Source organism: Lactuca serriola, chromosome 6 (genome assembly GCF_051521515.1).
Source record: "Lactuca serriola cultivar US96UC23 chromosome 6, Lser_US96UC23_V15, whole genome shotgun sequence".
Taxonomy (NCBI): Eukaryota; Viridiplantae; Streptophyta; class Magnoliopsida; order Asterales; family Asteraceae; genus Lactuca; species Lactuca serriola.
The window spans coordinates 25441589-25459530 of record NC_136413.1 but is presented as its reverse complement, the minus strand read 5'-3'; the positions used below and the strand labels follow the sequence as shown (position 1 = coordinate 25459530).

The 17942-nt window shown below is 37.5% G+C and overlaps 1 protein-coding gene across 1 annotated transcript; it reads left to right on the top strand.

Annotated features, from left to right (window-relative positions):
* Positions 1 to 11246: 11246 nt before the first annotated feature.
* LOC145057898 (uncharacterized) lies at positions 11247 to 15675 on the top strand. Its single transcript, XM_079005809.1, has 8 exons — positions 11247 to 11464; positions 12484 to 12673; positions 12765 to 12823; positions 12912 to 14156; positions 14240 to 14320; positions 14415 to 14495; positions 14589 to 14669; positions 14759 to 15675. The coding sequence occupies exons 2-8, from the start codon at positions 12547 to 12549 to the stop codon at positions 15485 to 15487; spliced, it is 2403 nt and encodes an 800-aa protein (XP_078861935.1). The 5' UTR covers positions 11247 to 11464; positions 12484 to 12546; the 3' UTR covers positions 15488 to 15675.
* Positions 15676 to 17942: the final 2267 nt, after the last annotated feature.

Sequence of the window (17942 nt, the reverse complement as noted above, 5' to 3'; positions counted from 1 at the left end):
CCTTCGGCATGTGCCGAGATTTTTACAATGTCAGTGGGGGAGGCTCAGCTGATCGAGCACTTCCTGTTATTGTGAACGCTATAGCTACCAAGAACTACGAGACGGAAAGGCAAGCAGCCAGAGTTCGCGAGGTCAATGCTGCTACTCAAGGTAACGCCGCAGACATCCGTCGTTTGGAAGGACTACATGAGAATACCCAAATCTACACAGGAACGCTTCAGAATCAAATGATAACGGCACTAGCAGAAATAAGAGAGATGAAGGAACAACAAGCAGATCTCGAGAGGCGCCTGATGGGAGTCAAACAGTCGGATGCCGAATCTAGCTCCAAACGTGCAACACGCCGCAAGTAGAGCTTGTTCAAACCCCAACAATTTTGTTATAAAATAGGATTTCGGATAAAAGTTTCTTCCCTTATTTCCTTTTGTATCTGTAATCGGAGACCTCTAGGTAGGTCAAATTTTCAAACAAGAAACGTAATGTAACACACCTCAGGTGTGACCTTTATATATGAATATGAAAGTACTTCTTTGTATACCTCTCGGAACTTATGGGTGTTAACAAAAATTACTATGCCTACCTTGAAACCATAAACTAAAGTCAAAACAAATTACAAGATATAACTAACACGCGATTATCAAAACATTAGAAACTTATAGTATTCATTCTTATTTTTCTCTACCAGAACATGCCTCCTCGTAGATCAACATGCAGAAACTCAACTTCAACACCACCTCCACCACCTCCTCTAATTATGGATGTCGTTATGTTCCAGACTGCTGTAACCGCAGCGATGGCTCAAATGAGCAACAACGGATCAGGGGGAGGAACAAACAGCTTTACAAATGGCCAAGGTCAAGGCCGTTCAGGGGTATGCACTTACAAAGACTTCACCAACGGAAAACCTATTCCCTTTTATGGGACTGGAGGAGTATTGGCTCTATCTCAATGGATAGAGAAAACGGAAGCTGTATTCGAAATTTACGCATGCCCTGAAGAAAGCAAAGTAAAGTTTGCTGCTTTTACTTTCTCTGAACGTGCCCTGACATGGTGGAACGGCCACGTCCAGACACTAACCCTAGTGGTGGCGAACTCCATGGGTTGGGAAAACCTGAAACGAATGCTCCTTCGAGAATACTGCCCAAGAGGCGAGATTCAGAAGCTTGAACAGCAACTGTGGAGCCTTTCGATGGTAGGCTCGGACATAGCAGGTTACACCAACAGGTTCAGTGACTTAATAACACTTTGTCCAGGGATGTTAATCCTGGAAAGCCAAAAGGTTGAGAGATACATCTGGGGACTATCACCCCAACTTCGAGGAAGTGTGTTAGCTTCCAAACCCATGACCTTCGCCAGCGCCAAGGAACTGGCGCAATCTCTCGTTGATCATGGTGTCTGTCAAGGAGTCACGACTATCATGGTTGAACCAACCAAAGGGAACAGCAACAACGAGATCAATGCCAACAACAACAAGAAGAAGAAATTCTGGAACAAGAGAAAGGGGAAAACTTCGCAAGAACCTTCAAAGAAACAAATGGTTGCGGTTCATGCTGCTACCACCCCCACCACAACTCCTGCTACCCCTACGCCAACAAAACCATATGCGGGGAATCTGCCTAAGTGCAGCAAGTGCAACTACCATCACCACGGTAATTGCCGCGAGATGCACTATAAGAACTGCGACAAGAAAGGGCACACAGCCCGTTTCTGTAAGGCGCCAGCGCGACCAGTCACTCAAGTTCCTGGTACTGGGATAAGCCAGGCATGTTATGGGTGTGGAGAAACTGGGAACTTCAAAAGGGACTGCCCCAAGACGAGGAACGTTGGTGGCGTGGGGAGAGTGCTGGCAATAGGGCAGAATGAAGCAATAGCAGACCCCAAGGTGGTTATGGGTACGTTTCTACTCAACAACATTTATGCATGCATACTCTTTGACTGCGGTGCGGAGAGAAGTTTTGTGAGTCATAAATTCAAACACCTACTTAGTCAAAAACCCCAACCACTCAATAAAATATTCACTGTAGAAATGGCAAACGGTAAAATAGAAAACGCAAACGATTTGTACGTAGGATGCACACTAAATTTAAACGAGCACTTGTTTCGAGTCGCTCTTATGCCCATCTCGATAAGAAGTTTCGATGTCATCATCGGTATGGACTGGTTGAGCCTTCACCATGCCGATATACTTTGTCACGAAAGGGACGTTCGCCTCAATCTGCCAAACGGCGAAACCCTTGTCATTTATGGTGACAAACCTAGTTCAAGTTTACAAATCATCTCCTGTGTTAAGGCACAAAAATATCTTCGTAAGGAATACCATGCCTTTCTAGCCCACGTAGTAGACCAGAAACAAGAACCAAAGAACATTAAAGACATTCCAGAAGTCTGCAACTTCCCAGATATTTTCCCAGAAGATCTTCCAGGAATTCCACCAGAGCGCCAAGTTGAGTTCAGAATCGACTTAATCCCCGGAGCTACCCCAGTAGCAAAGTCGCCTTACCGTTTAGCCCCAGCCGAGATGCAGGAACTATCCAGTTAATTAAACGAGCTGCTGAGCAAGGGATTCATCAGACCGAGCTTCTCACCATGGGGAGCACCAGTCCTATTCGTGAAAAAGAAGGACGGATCCTTTCGCATGTGCATCGATTATCGGGAGCTGAACAAACTGACGATCAAGAACCGATATCCCCTACCGCGCATAGACGATCTGTTCGACCAACTGCAGGGAGCAAGCTACTTCTCAAAGATCGATCTAAGATCTGGTTATCACCAACTGTGAGTGCTGGAAGGAGACATCCCTAAAACGGCTTTCCGAACACGTTATGGTCACTATGAGTTCGTAGTAATGCCCTTCGGATTGACAAATGCTCCAGCGGTGTTCATGGACTTGATGAACCGAGTATGTCGTCCCTTCCTGGATAAATTCGTGATCGTGTTCATAGATGATATACTCATATATTCTAGAAGCCAGGAAGAACACAGCCAACACCTCCGCCAAGTTTTGGAAACGTTGAGGGCAGAGAAGCTTTACGCAAAATTTTCCAAGTGCGAATTTTGGATTCGGAAAGTGGATTTCCTAGGACATGTAGTAAGCAAGGAGGGGATACACGTGGATCCTTCTAAGATCAAGGCAATAGAAAGTTGGACCACACCAAGGACCCCTACAGAAATCCGAAAATTTTTGGGACTTGCCGGGTATTACCGAAGGTTCATACAGAATTTTTCGAAGATTGCCAAACCACTTACCACCCTAACGCGGAAGAGTGTGACCTTCGAATGGGGAGAAAAACAAGACGCCTCGTTTCAAACGCTAAAGCGAGCCTTATGTAGTGCGCCTATCCTAACCTTGCCCGAAGGAACGGAGGACTTCGTGGTCTATTGCGATGCATCAAACCAAGGACTTGGGTGTGTCCTGATGCAACGAGGGAAGGTCATCGCCTACACCTCAAGGCAACTAAAGACGCACGAAGTAAACTACACAACGCACGATCTTGAGCTAGGAGCAGTCATCTTCGCTCTGAAGATATGGAGACACTATCTCTACGGCACGAAATGTACGATATTCACCGACCATAAAAGCCTCCAACATATTCTCAACCATAAAGAACTCAACATGAGACAAAGACGGTGGGTAGAACTACTAAATGATTATGAATGCGAGATTCGATATCATCCCGGAAAGGCTAACGTGGTGGCCGATGCACTCGGCCGGAAGGAATACTCGGGCCGCAGAGTGAAGTCTTTAACCATGACAATCCATTCACACTTGTCCACACAAATCAAGGAAGCTCAGATAGAAGCCTTAACATCGGTAAATGTGGCAGGAGAAGCCTTAAGGGGAATGGATAAGAAGTTTGAGGTCAAGAATGATGGAGTTCATTTCTTCATGGATCGGATCTGGACGCCGAAGTTTGGCGGATTCAGAGAAGTCGTCATGAACGAAGCCCATAAAACACGATACTCCATACACCCCGGCTCCGATAAGATGTATCTCGACCTCAAGAAGTTGTACTGGTGGTCGAACATGAAGGCCGAAATTGCTACCTACGTGAGTAAGTGTCTGATGTGCGCCAAGGTCAAAGTAGAATATCAAAAGCCCTCAGGATTGTTGCAACAACCAAAAATACCAGAATGGAAGTGGGAACGTATAACCATGGATTTCATAACCAAACTACCCAGAACGAAAAACGGACTCGACACTATCTGGGTGATTGTCGACAGGTTAACTAAATCAGCTCACTTCCTACCGATCAAAGAGACGGATAAATTAGAGAAGCTAACTAGGACATACCTCAGAGAAATTGTACGACCACATGGTGTGCCCTCATCCATTATCTCGGACCGAGATAGTAGGTTCACCTCAAGGTTCTGGCAGTCGCTACAAAAAGCTTTGGGGACAAGGCTAGACATGAGTACCGCTTACCACCCACAAACCGACGGCCAGAGCGAGAGAACCATACAAACTCTAGAAGATATGTTGAGGTCCTGCGTAATCGATTTTGGTAAGTCATGGGACACACATCTACCCTTGGTCGAATTCTCGTACAATAACAGCTACCACACTAGTATCAAGGCTGCCCCGTTCGAAGCCCTCTATGGTCGCAAATGCAGGTCACCTTTGTGCTGGGCCGAAGTGGGGGACACACAGCTAGCAAAAGGACAAGCAACAGACAACACGCTCACTGGACCAGAAATCATAAGGGAAACTACGGAGAAGATTGTTCAGATTCGGGAACGTTTAAAAGCATCAAGGGATAGACAAAAGAGTTACGCAGATAAAAGACGGAAACCCTTGGAATTCCAGGTCGGAGATCGAGTCCTACTAAAAGTCTCGCCCTGGAAGGGGTTAATACACTTCGGGAAGCGCGGAAAACTAAACCCAAGATACATCGGACCCTTCGAGATCCTTGCCAGGATCGGTCCAGTGGCCTACAAACTTAGATTACCTCAGGAACTCCACAACGTACACCCTACCTTTCACGTATCAAACCTAAAGAAGTGCTTGTCTGATGAGACCCTTGTCATCCCTCTAGACGAAATCGCAATAAATGAAAATCTCCAATTTGTAGAGGAGCCAGTAGAGATCATGGATCGGGAAATAAAAAGGACTAAACAAAGCCGCATACCTATTGTAAAGGTCCGCTGGAACGCCAAGCGAGGACCTGAATACACCTGGGAACGCGAGGATCAGATGAAACATAAATACCCGCATCTTTTTCCTAACCTGTAAACTCTATATTAGATTAAATTTCGGGACGAAATTCCCTTAACGGGGGGATGATGTGACAACCCTATATTTTTCCAAAAGCAGTGTAACGCTCGAATGTCAAATACAACGAAAACTATTTGGAATCAACTAAATTAACCTCAAAAATAAAGTGTTCAAATATCTGAGTTGGGATGCATCAAGTTTTAGATATCGTGCCAAGGTTTCCAAAAACATAAAGAACGTTCAAAATCGGGTTATATTGAAGAAATTATAATCACTCGTATATTTAAGACACGCCGTTAAAACGCTATTTAACGTAAAAAGAGAAATCTCGATAAAATGCATTTTTGCCTCAAGTATCTAAACAAAAGATGTAGAGTTCGCTAAACTTTAAACATACATAAAAAGATCGCCCAATTTGGACCTCGTATGAAGAAGTTACGAATTTTCAAAGTTTCGTAACAGTAGTAGAGGGCTAAAAACTCGAATTGAAGATCGAGTCTTAATTAGCTAACGCAACCTAAATGAGAGTTGAAGATCTCCACAATAGGAGCAAATTGATAAAAAGACAAACGAAAACCGACGTCGAACAAAGAAACTATGAATTTTTAACGGACTTTAGGAGTCCCGGCCTATTAAAAATATATCATTAAAAATAAAGTCAAAACTAGCCGACGGAGTCTAAATGAAAGTTGTAGAGCATAATCTCACTTATGCGTGGATATAAAGGACGCGAAAAAGGGAGCCCGTACGCGAAAGTTACGGAATTTAGAAGACGGGAGCCGGGATTACGCCCCGCGTAATATGGGAGTACGCCCCGCGTACTAGACCCAGAGTCGAGTCCCATCGGCTGCACCTCTACGCTTAGCTAGACCGGAGTCGTAAGCCATGACGCATTGTTACGCCCCGCGTAACCGAAATACGCCCCGCGTACCGAGTACGCCCAGCGTACTCCGGAAGTACGCCCCGCGTACGAGGAGTTTCCAGCCTATAAATAGAGAGGTTAAGCTTCGAGTGTTTGCACACATTCTCAAATCCTCAGTCACTCTCCCATACTTCTAAGCCCCAGAGATCATCCCGACGCCCTCGGTTTCCGCACTCGAGCCCCCGACGAAAGATCTACGCTGCAGAGATCCCCGAAGATCCCGAAGACGCAACTTTCCGCGGTCGAAGTTCTGCTCAACTCTAGCCTCTCTCTCTTCAAACCAAACGAGTGAGTTCATGCCCCTACTTTTCAATTCTTTTCATGTTTTAGGGGGGGGGGGGAATACAAGTACATTACAAGTCAAAGTATCGTTTTTATAAACATAATTATAATATCTATCTTGTAGGGTATTGATACAAACATCTTTATGTTTAGAGGGCTATTATATCACCAAGTTATTCTTACTAAATGGAAACATACTTTTGAGAAACTATAATGAGTATAGTTAACAAGTTATTCATACATTTTACATATACATTTTGACAAATGAAATACTTTCAAATGAAGTAAAGTCTTTATCATCGTAAATCTGTTTATACCAAGTAATGTGAGATATTCAAACTTCAACGTACTCGTATGTATGCATTTCAAGTCCTGTATTATATACCATAATCTCTTGGAGAGAGAGCGTGATACTTGTGTATAGATCTATACGGGATTGACAACCCTGCACCTAAACTATTAGCTATAGTTAGACCGGCAGGTCTGGGGTGACAAATGTCATAACACTACAACACCTGAAGAATGTTGTTACAGGCCGTCAGTGTCAATAGTATGGTTATAAAACTCACATAAAAGTATAAAAACAAGTTTGATTTACGAGATTCATATATGCATTCAGTTTTCCCCTTTATTTTTAGCACAAAGTTTATCGTTTTTATTCAAGTATAGAACATACTAACGCAATCCAACTCTGGAAACTTTTCAAACCATTTATAGAAAATATTGGATCTTCTGAAAACCTCGTTCATAGATTTACTACCAAAAAGGACATACTTTTCAATGCAAAACACTTATGAACTCACCAACTTAATTGTTGACACTTTTTCGAAACCACTTGTATTTCTCAGGGAATCAGTGATACAGGTAACCACCAGCTTTTGGAGAAAGAACACTAAGGATGTTTTATTATCGAACATTTATCATCATATTGTAATATTCTTTTGCTAATATGTATAACGCTACATTATACGTTTTCATTATATATATGATGGTTGTGTTACTTTCTTTACAATATTCAATTGTTGTGATACTACGTGAAGTCATCCACCCTCGAATGTTTCTGCCATTCTGGTTTGGGGGTGTGACATCGGTCGAGTAGCTCCTAAGGATTAATCGGAGATTAATCGGGACCTAGTCGAGATTTTTACAACAGTGATATATATATAATCAAACGGTTCGGTTCGGGTATCCACGGATATCTAAATATGAAAACCAAAAACCGATCCGTTGATATCCGGTTTTTTCGGTTTCGGTTTTTTTCGGTTATGGTTTTTTTCGGATTCGAGTTTTTCGGTTTCGGATTGGCCGGTTCGGCTCGGTTTTGAGGTTTTGAGGTTTTTTTTGCACACCCTTACATCTACCCATGTTTATCCCAACATTATCGTAGATATAAAATACATATACAATTTAAATCATTTAAAACATGTATAAAATCGTTCATCCAGCATAGACAACAAGTATTCAGATAATATGCACACATAGCACATAATTTATATAAATTACTTCATATCTATGTGTAAGATGAAAGTAACTATGCACTCACAACACGTAATATATATTAAATACTTCATATCTATGTGTAAGATGAAAGTAACTATGCACTCACAACACGTAATATATATTAAATACTTCATATCTATGTGTAAGATGAAAGTAACTATGCACTCACCTGAGAAGGTGGTGAATCGGTAGTCGGACAGCGCTTCGTTTACTTTAAAATAATTTCCTTCGACGAAACTTAGTATTATTACCACTAGATTTTAGTCTAATATTTACCGTGACTAATTATTAGTCTTATTATTATTATTATTATTATTATTATTATTATTATTATAAGTTCATAATAACAATATTAATTTTAAATATAAGCTATATTAAAATAGGGTAAGCATAACTTACTTACAAGGGGATTTTAGCTATGAGTCGGGCTCTGCAGGGGCAGAACTTCGTCGTTGAATCTTTCTAAGAAAGATTCGTGCAGCATTTCAACGCTCACCTTACTATACTAAAACTACAGAAAGAGAAGTCGAATCACGAGGGACCGAAATGCTCGGGGGATAAGAAGAGAAAGACTCTTGAATCAAGAGAATGGTGCAAGAAATATGAGAGCCCAAGCCTCTTATTTATAGTAATTGAATTTACAAAAACTACCCTCCATAATTACTTAATGACCTTATAGTTATATAAACAACTAAACACTCCTTTATAATGCTATTTTAAATAAATTTAATGATATTTGTACCAAACTAATGTCGAAAGAACTCAACATTAGTCTTATAATGACCGCATCGTCGATACCTTTCTAATGATATATACATATGTATATATATGTGTACGTATATATGATTGATACTTTATTTTAATACGTAAATATGCTATTATTATTTTTAACTCGTTCATACGAACTCCGTTTTTGACGTTCTTTATATCCACGCGTAGGTGGAGACGTACTCTACAACTTCCGTTTAGACTATGTCGGCTAATTTTGACTTTATTTTTAAAGTTATATTTTTAACAGGCCGGGACAGGATTGGTCCGTTAAAATCTTATAACTTCTTCATCAGATGTCCATTTTCGTCTGTCTTTTTATCGTTATGCTACTAATAAGGAGATCTTCGATTCTCGTTTAGGTTGTGTCGGCTAAAAACCGCTCGATCTAATACTCGAACTTCGGGCTGTACACCGCTAAGGCGAAACTTCGAAAAATCATAACTTCCTCATACAAAGTCAGATTTGGGCGTTCTTTTTATGGACGTTCTCAGCTTAACATATTCTATGACTTTCATTTAGATTACTAAGGCTAAAAGTCGCTCTATCATAAATTTGCTATTTACATCTTCGCGGTGCCGTGCCGGTTTCGTCGCTAAACCTCGACGGGTCATAATTTCTTCGTTATAACTCGGATTTCGGCGCTCTTTATATGTACGGAACCCTTGATACATATTCTACAACTTGGTTAAGATTATTTATTCTAAATAATCTTTTGTCGAAAAGTCATTTTCGACCCCTATTATCTCTAAATTGACTAGCCCGGATCTACGGACGTTACATAAAGTGTAGTGTCACCACACCAAATGTCTTTCCAGAAAAGGATTTTAGTGTTGGATCCTGGGATGAGCGAAAAAAGGCAATCGGGATTGATGTTGTGGTCGTTCAGACATTTCACTAACTTAAATATGTTGCTCTACACGCCAGTAGCTCCTTTCCGTGACAGATAGTTGGCAGGGTGTTTTCGAAGATTATGGAAAGTTTCAATAACATCTACCCATAACCAACCGTGTTTGTTTTTCAATCTCCACCACCACTTGACTAAGAGTGCAGTATTTTGAGCTTGCAAAGTACCCACTCCAAGCCTTCCAACTTTTTTATCTGATACAACCGTTGACCAATCGACCCAGTGTATTTTCCATTTATCTTCGTTGCCTCCCCAAATAAATCTTCGTCTTATTTTTTCCAAGGTGTCTAAAATTCCTTGGGGTGCCTTGAATAAGGATATGTAATAAGTATGTAGGCTCCCCAAAACTGATTTGATCAGTGTAAGTCTACCACCAAATGACAATGTGTTTGCCTTCCAGTTAGAGAGCTTGGATTGGAAATTTTCAATTATCGGGTCCCAGTGTTTTTTCAGAAACATGTTGGTGCCTACGGGTACGCCAAGATATGTGAATGGGAATGAGCTCTTCATACAACCAAGGGTTATGGCCATACTTTGCAATTCAGGATCGGTGGTACAGATTCCAAACAGTCTGGATTTTTGGAAGTTAACTTTTAGACCTAAAGATATTTGGAAGCATTTTAGTATTCTCGAGAGGTTCCTGATGTTGCAGTGATTCCATTCTCCTACAAATATGTCATCGTCAGCATAGAATAAATGAGATATCTCAGGTCCGGAATGAGTGAGACATCCAATAAAAAAGTAAAAATAATTGGTTGGTAGATTTATACCTTTCTTTTTTATTTATTTCAAGACAATAAGTTAATCTACTCTAATAAATGAAAGTTTTTTTTTGCCACATGTAACTGTCATTCAATTTGCCAAATGTTATTTTATGGTTATTTTGAATTAATTTGTTTTCAACATGTCATTTTATAGGTTTTCTATTTTAATAAATTCCACATAATACTTTAATATAATAATTACAATAAATATAGTAATAAATGAATATCAATTTCATTAATTGACTTACCTTTTTATTTCAAAATTCCCAAATTAAAGTTCATTAGTTTATTTGGTTTATTTATTTAAATTTAAAAAATAAAAAAATCAATTTTAATAATTCATTATTTTTCTTATTTTCTTATAAATTCAAAGTTCTTAAATATTTAGACCTTTATATTTAATTTTTTTAATTATCTCATGTAATACATGGATTTTACACCTAGTACTATTATAGTTGTATGTGTATATTTAATTTTGTTAATGTTTCTTAATAAGTTAACTAATTTTAATAATAACATGACAAAGTTAATCAAACGAACGAGTATCATCATAACGGACTTATTATATTTTAGGCCCAAAAGTCTGACCCATAAATACATGATCCAAGGCAGGTTGACCAAGAAATTTTCTCAACCGTCGGATGTAAATGCGATAAACAACATTTCGATACCGTGTACCGCGATGCACTGGAAAGATGTTAACATTCAACAACAATCTCATTCGTAATTTGAAATTTATCCCCCTCTCTCTCTTAAAGAGACGTTGTAGCTTTTTTGGCATTTTCTATGATTCCATTACTTTATTGTTTCAAAAAGAATTCCACATTAAAATAATCAAAAAATATATTTTTTTATACTCTGCCGTTTTCAAGCAATTTGATGTTCCCATTTAAAGCTTTTGGATTGAAAATCAATGCAACCACTAAAAAGAAACACTATACACACACAAAGATTGAGGGTTCCCTTTCTTTCTCTCTCTAGATAACGTTACAATTTTCTCTCAAAATCTCTGCAAATTCAAATGTTTCTTTAACGATTGGAAGCTTCAGGGTATCGAAGAGCTGAAAATGGCGAAACCCATTTGCCGATCGTCATCATTTCTTGTTTAGGTAAAGTTTTTCGGTTTAGGGTTTGTTTACTTCGATGAGTTCTTGCTATCCATTTCTGGGTTTTGATTAGTATGCTTGTTTCTTGTCGATTCACTTGTCTTTTTGAAGCGTGATGTTCACAGCTGAAGAATTTTGCTCTGTGTGACCTTATTTTGTGTTGTTTTAGTCTTGTTTTTCCCGAATCGAGTTTGGGTTTGTTTATTTGTGATGATTTTGGGATTCTCCTATTCTAGGTTTCGATTATTGTTAGTCGAATGTGGTTCAATCGACCATCGTTGTCGAGTATGTAGTCAAAAGGTAAAGACTTTAACTATTTGTAATCATGGGTTTCTATGAAATCTTGATCATGTTTCTCTATTATAACGGATTCCTTTATATCTATGATTACTGAATAGATTTCATTCGTTTATTTTTTTGTTTTTATGCTTGTTTTGAAATGGGATTATGACTTGAATGTGATCAATTACTCTTTGTTATGTATGATGTCACACCTTAAGACTTCTACTGCGTATATTAATGAGTCTTCCAGAAGTTTTCATCTTGTTTATATTTAATCAACTTTTGTTTATTATATCATTTATATGTAGAATGTGATTAATTGACCATATTGTTTAATATAAAGTTAAAGGTAAAGACTTATAAATGGATTTGTTGGTGCTAATATATATTTTTTTTTATATCCCCTTTCTTGAATTTGATTTTCCTGCTTGTTTGTGGTGTGGAATTATGCGTGGAATGAGGTCAATATTTGACTTTCTTTGTTAAGTAGAAAATTTTAAGTATTTGAATTACAATTTATACCAATATTACATAGCTACAACTTTTTACTCATAACATTTTTGCTTATTTGTAGAATATATCATCTTAAGTTAAATTTGACCTTTTTAAATTCCAATGATTGCTTCATCTTTATCATTGTTTGTAGTCATTTTGAAGCTTTTGTTAACAATTTATCTATATTCATCATGTCAAAAACCTCAAACTACTAACATATCGAATCAAATGATTAAAATTCACAGATGGAATTTGGTTATTGGACAAAATAGTAGTGGCATTTGTCCAACCATCAAACACAAGAAAAAATGGGAGTTCAAAAACATGGATCAAAGGGCGGCGGAAGTGGCGGCTATGTTGGCGGCTTTCTCCATCTTTTTGATTGGAACGCAAAATCCCGCAAAAAGTTATTCTCAAGCAAATCAGAATCACCAGGTACAAAAATCCATCTCCATAATTTACAATATTAGTCCCTACATTGTGATTTTCCACATTTACCCTTAACATTTCATCATCTTTCGTGTAGAACAACCGAAGCAAACAAAGAGAACCGATGGCAACATGCCAATGACACGATTCAACATGGTAAATACTTGTATACATTCCATTAATCTTCACTTTGAGTTACTTTATAGATGAACTTTTTGACCTAAAAGTCAATGAAAACTTACAGATGGAAGAAGATGAGATGATAGGTGGATTGAGTTATAAAGAAAGTAGCGATTACAGTTGCGCAACTTCGATAACTGATGATGATAATTATGGAACTAAAGCTCCTGGAGTAGTTGCGAGGCTTATGGGGTTAGATTCATTGCCAACTTTTAACTTCTCAGACACGTATTCAAATCCATCTTTTGATTCTCAATCTTATAAAGATTCATCGACACCTTATATCACGAAAGATCCTAAATTTGAATCGATTGATTGTCAAATGGAAGCGATAAAATCCACACCTCAAAAGAGAGCATTTGAGAAGTTTCAAACCGAAGCTTTACCTCCAAAATCTGCTAAATCAATCCCGATTACTCGTCACAAGCTTTTATCTCCTATCAAGAATTCAAAATTCGTGTCATCAAGTAACCCTAAAAGTATAATGGAAGCTGCAACGAAGATACCTTTTGGTGGATCATCTTCTTCATCACCATCGCCATCTTCTTCGGTTCCTTTTAGGGTTAAAGTCTCGAAGGAGAATCTGAGTAGAAAACCGAAGGTTCCGGAAGGTTCTAGAAGGGGGATAGAATCGAATGGTGTTAAGAATGTTAAAGGACAACAATCTTTAGAACCAAAAAAGTCGATTTCTTTAGCTCTTCAAGCAAAAGCTAATGTTCAAAAACGTGAAGGGTTGAATCATCGAACTCAATCGGTCAAAACTCAGTCAAACACCGAAAGAAACACACAAAAGAATCCGGTTTCTTTAAATGTTTTAAAGCAAAACAATCAGAAACAAAATAGTTTAGTTGACCGAGGAAAGTCAACTCCACAAACTAGAAAACAAATTTCTTCCCAAAAAAGTTCAAGTAAAGTCTCGGAGAACATAAAAACTAGCCATAAAAAGGAACCATATTCCACCACTCGAAGAAAACGATCAATGGAAGACAATAATCATGGTGAAAAAAATGTTGTAAGGGATAAAAGTTATAGAAGTAGTAGAAACGATGTCGTTTCATTCACATTCACATCTCCAATTTCACGTCCAATCATCCCTACAAATAACGCTTCAAACTCATCATCATCGTCTTTGAACTATAATGTTATTGGAAGTGATGCTTTAAGCACTCTTTTGGAGCAAAAACTTAGGGAATTAACGGGTACTCCTGCATCAGTTTCTCAAGATTCATTAATGGAAGGTGACATTAGAGATGATTCAAGTCACGGGTTTTCTTCATATGATCCTCTACATCTTACAAGAAAAAACAAGGTAACAAAATTTCATGTCTTTTAGTTTTATATATCTTTTTTGTAGTTTACAAATGATTAATTTGATGTATTGTGATGTTTTAGGACCAAGATATGATCGATAGAGATGATTCAAGTGTCGGGTTTTCTTCATATGATCCTCTACAACTTATGAAGAATCATCAGGTATGTTATGAAATATGAACAAGATACTAGTGTTCTATGTGTGGTTTTTTGTGTGTAAAGATGATAAATTTGATATCTTTTGTGATGTTTTTAGGATCAAGATATGATCACTAGAGATGATTCAAGTTGTGGGTTTTCATCATATGATCCTTTAAAACTTATGAAGAAACATCAGGTATGTTATGAAAAAAATACAATTGTTTTTGTTAAAATTCTTGTGGTTTATACTTTATAGACATTAATCTGATATCTTTTGTAATGTTTCTAGGGCCAAGATCGAATCAAAGGTGATTTGAATTACGGGTTTTCTTCTAACAATAATCCTCAAGAATTTATGAAACACAATAAGGTGATTTAAGTTACAATTGTTTTTTCTTCTAATATACTACAATTCATGTACTTTTCAATGATTAACATATTTTTTTTATGCTTTTTTAGGTTGTAGAACCGATGTCAGAATGTAGCACAAACGACTACGAATACCGAAAATTTCTTCGTGCTCAACAACCGAGTCCAAACTCGGTTCTTGAGCCATCTTTCATCACAGAAAGCTGTAATTCTTCAGACACTGCTGATAGTTGTAAACCAAATTCAACTTCTGTTCAAGGACAAGAGCTAATTGGTAAAGCTAACACCTTTTCAAGAAACTCAACTCCCATGGATGTTGACACCGAGTTACTTGACTCAGCTTCTTCCACCTCAAAACTCAGCAAATGGGAACCCGATTATGTTACACAAGTGCTTGAAGATATCGAAACCATGTTCACAGATTTCACATTAGGAAAGACTCGAAAGATTGTGAACCCACGTGTGTTTGATAAGTTAGAGTTTGGTAAACCGAATGAAGAAGTGGTTAAGTTGAGGCGTGAGCTTGTGTTCAATTGTGTGAGTGAATGCATGGAGACAAGGTGTAGGGTGTGGGGTAAAGGGTTAGCCATGGTGAGTAGACCTAATCGGTTAGCTCAAGATGTGTATAAGGAGATTGTGGGGTGGGAAGATATGAAAGATAGTATGGTGGATGAGCTTGTTGATAAGGATATGAGTGGTGAAGGGTATAAAAGATGGCTTGATTTTGATGTTGAAGTGTTTGAATATGGAGTTGAGATTGAGAGTTGGTTGATTGATTCTTTGATCAATGAAGTGGTGGATGATATCTTAGTTCTTTAATGAAGAATCAAAGACTCTAAAGACATGTTTTTGAACGTTATTTCGTTCCTTGGATATGTTTTTGTTCTTTTTTGGTGCATAGTTTTAGAAATTGTAATGTTGAAGTTTCCCCTAGGGGCTAGAATGGCCGGATCTAAGATAGTGTAAAAGTATAATTACATAATATACAAGTATTTTAGATTCGTTCATTCTTGCTGTTGGGAAAACTATTTGTCATTTTTTTGCATATGAACCTATGAAGCTTTATTTAAACTTTCATTGCATAAGACTACATGATTATATAAATAAGATGACATGGTGTGTGGTGGTAAGTTGCGGTGGTCATCCTACCTAGCCAAGATTGTACGGCGGGTTAGTGGTTAGTAGTTAGTATATGAAAGTTAATATCACGAAACGGTCATATATATTGGATTGAGTGACGATTTAAAAATAAGTGAGGATTGCTTGTAAAGACAAATTTTTGTTGTAGGTTAAATAAGGAAAGACGGAAAAAAAAAGAAAAAAATGTTTAATTATTATTAATGAATTTTTTATTTAATGTTAATATTTTTAATTTGAAAAATAAAAATTTAAGCAAGGATGACACATCCTATTTATAGGCAAAAATTAAAAAAAATGGCAAATACATATGCAATGTCTATGTTGAATCAAAATTTGATAAACAAGAGAATTACATCACATCCTTCAGCCTAAAATAAGTTTTTTTTTGTTTTTTTTTTTTTTTTTGAAATCACTCTATTGTTTAAGTAATATTCTTGTATATTTTTAGAGTTAATGATTTTAAAAGTAATGAATTTTGCCTCATGTACATTTTTAATCATTTAAATTGTTTGAACATGTTTTATTATTAAACTCTTTTTTTTTCCCACAAAATACCATTTTAACCAACTATTAATAGTTTAGCAGGTTTCCGACGACCATGATATCTCAAATCATGTGTTCCGGTTAACATAAAATTCCAATGAGTCTTCCGTCCAAAAAAACTCTTCCTCTCTTCCTTATCTCAAAATGGTATGTTGCAAACTCCAAAAATCCTATCTCTTGATTCACTATTCTATCATATCTCTTCATTTGCAAACTCTTGCTCTTGAACACACATAAACACGATGATCACAGTTTTCTTAAATACACACTCTAAATCTTCATTTGCAAAACTCCAAAAGTTGATATTCAAAGACATGCAACCGATTTCTAAGATGAACAAGATGAAGATAAGGCTTTGTTTTTTTAATGATTTTTAGGTTTCCTCAAACAATTTCTCTAGTTCTTGATGAATTGATTTCTAGGTTTGATGAAGATATGAGTTTGTTTTTTATGGAAAAATTGAATTTAAAAATACATTACAAAGAAGATGAAGAAAAATACAATGAAGAATTAGGTTTGTTCTTGAACGATTTCGATGTTTGATGAACAACTCATAGGTGTGATGAAGATTTGGGTTTATTTTAGGTTAAAAAAGCAGAGATGTAAGCTTAAAACGATTTCTAGGTTTGTTCTTGAACACACACATTTCTGGGTTTGTTTTGGCTGAAGAAGATGACTGGAATCTTGTCAAAGGTACATGGTAGCTGAAGATGCCAAATAAGCATTAACATACATAAATGAGCATTTTGGTTTTTTTAACACGATAAGAGAGTTCAACATAATTCGTGTATAAAAAAAACTTGAGTGTGTAGAACAACCCAAATTTTACATGTCATCAACCAAAATTTCTACAAGGATATCGAATGGTCATGTTTTAGAAAATGTTTATGTAACAACCCAAAAACAATGATAAATTGTTTCATTTTAAGAACCAATAATTAATTCATCAATTGTCTCTAAAACTATCACCAAGTACAACATCAAATTATTAGAGTACAATTATCCAAAAAGTGTGGAAATCATGAAGGGATGATGTTGTGCCATCACACCGCGCCCTTCCCTTTCGTACCGGAAGTATCTGAAACCATAAACATAAACTGTAAGCACAAGGCTTAGTGAGTTCTCAAAAGTACCACATGCCAAACATACATCTAGGCCCAAACTTAGGGCGTATTCAAGCCCAAAACACAAATATGGGCCCAACCCTAGGGTTTATTTCAACCCGATCAAACAATAATAGGCCCAACCCTTGGGTTTATTTCAAACCGATCAACAATAATGGGTCCAACCATGGGTTTATTTCAACCCAATCATACAATAATGGGCCCAAACCTAGGGTTTATTTCAACCCGATCATACAAACATATAAAAGTCACATAACAGCTAGTATTCTACATAGCAAAATAATGGGTTGGCATTGGTGCCTTCGACCCACAGGTACAGTGAAAAGACTAACCTTTGACAGAAGATAATTGTATCACACACTCGAGCTGCTGCTAACATGGCTCCTCACGCTAATCATAACCCAATAATAACCCCAATTAATAATCATAGTTTAACCCACAAATAATGGACCAGAACATAATTTATC

What these genes read in the sequence shown, in the direction of transcription:
- LOC145057898 (XM_079005809.1), top strand. Translation starts at nt 12,547, where the DNA reads ATGGGAGTTCAAAAACATGGATCAAAGGGCGGCGGAAGTGGCGGCTAT. An exon ending in ATCTTACAAGAAAAAACAAG is followed by an intron (nt 14,157 to 14,239) that starts GTAACAAAATTT and finishes GTGATGTTTTAG; the next exon opens with GACCAAGATATGATCGATAG. An exon ending in AATTTATGAAACACAATAAG is followed by an intron (nt 14,670 to 14,758) that starts GTGATTTAAGTT and finishes ATGCTTTTTTAG; the next exon opens with GTTGTAGAACCGATGTCAGA.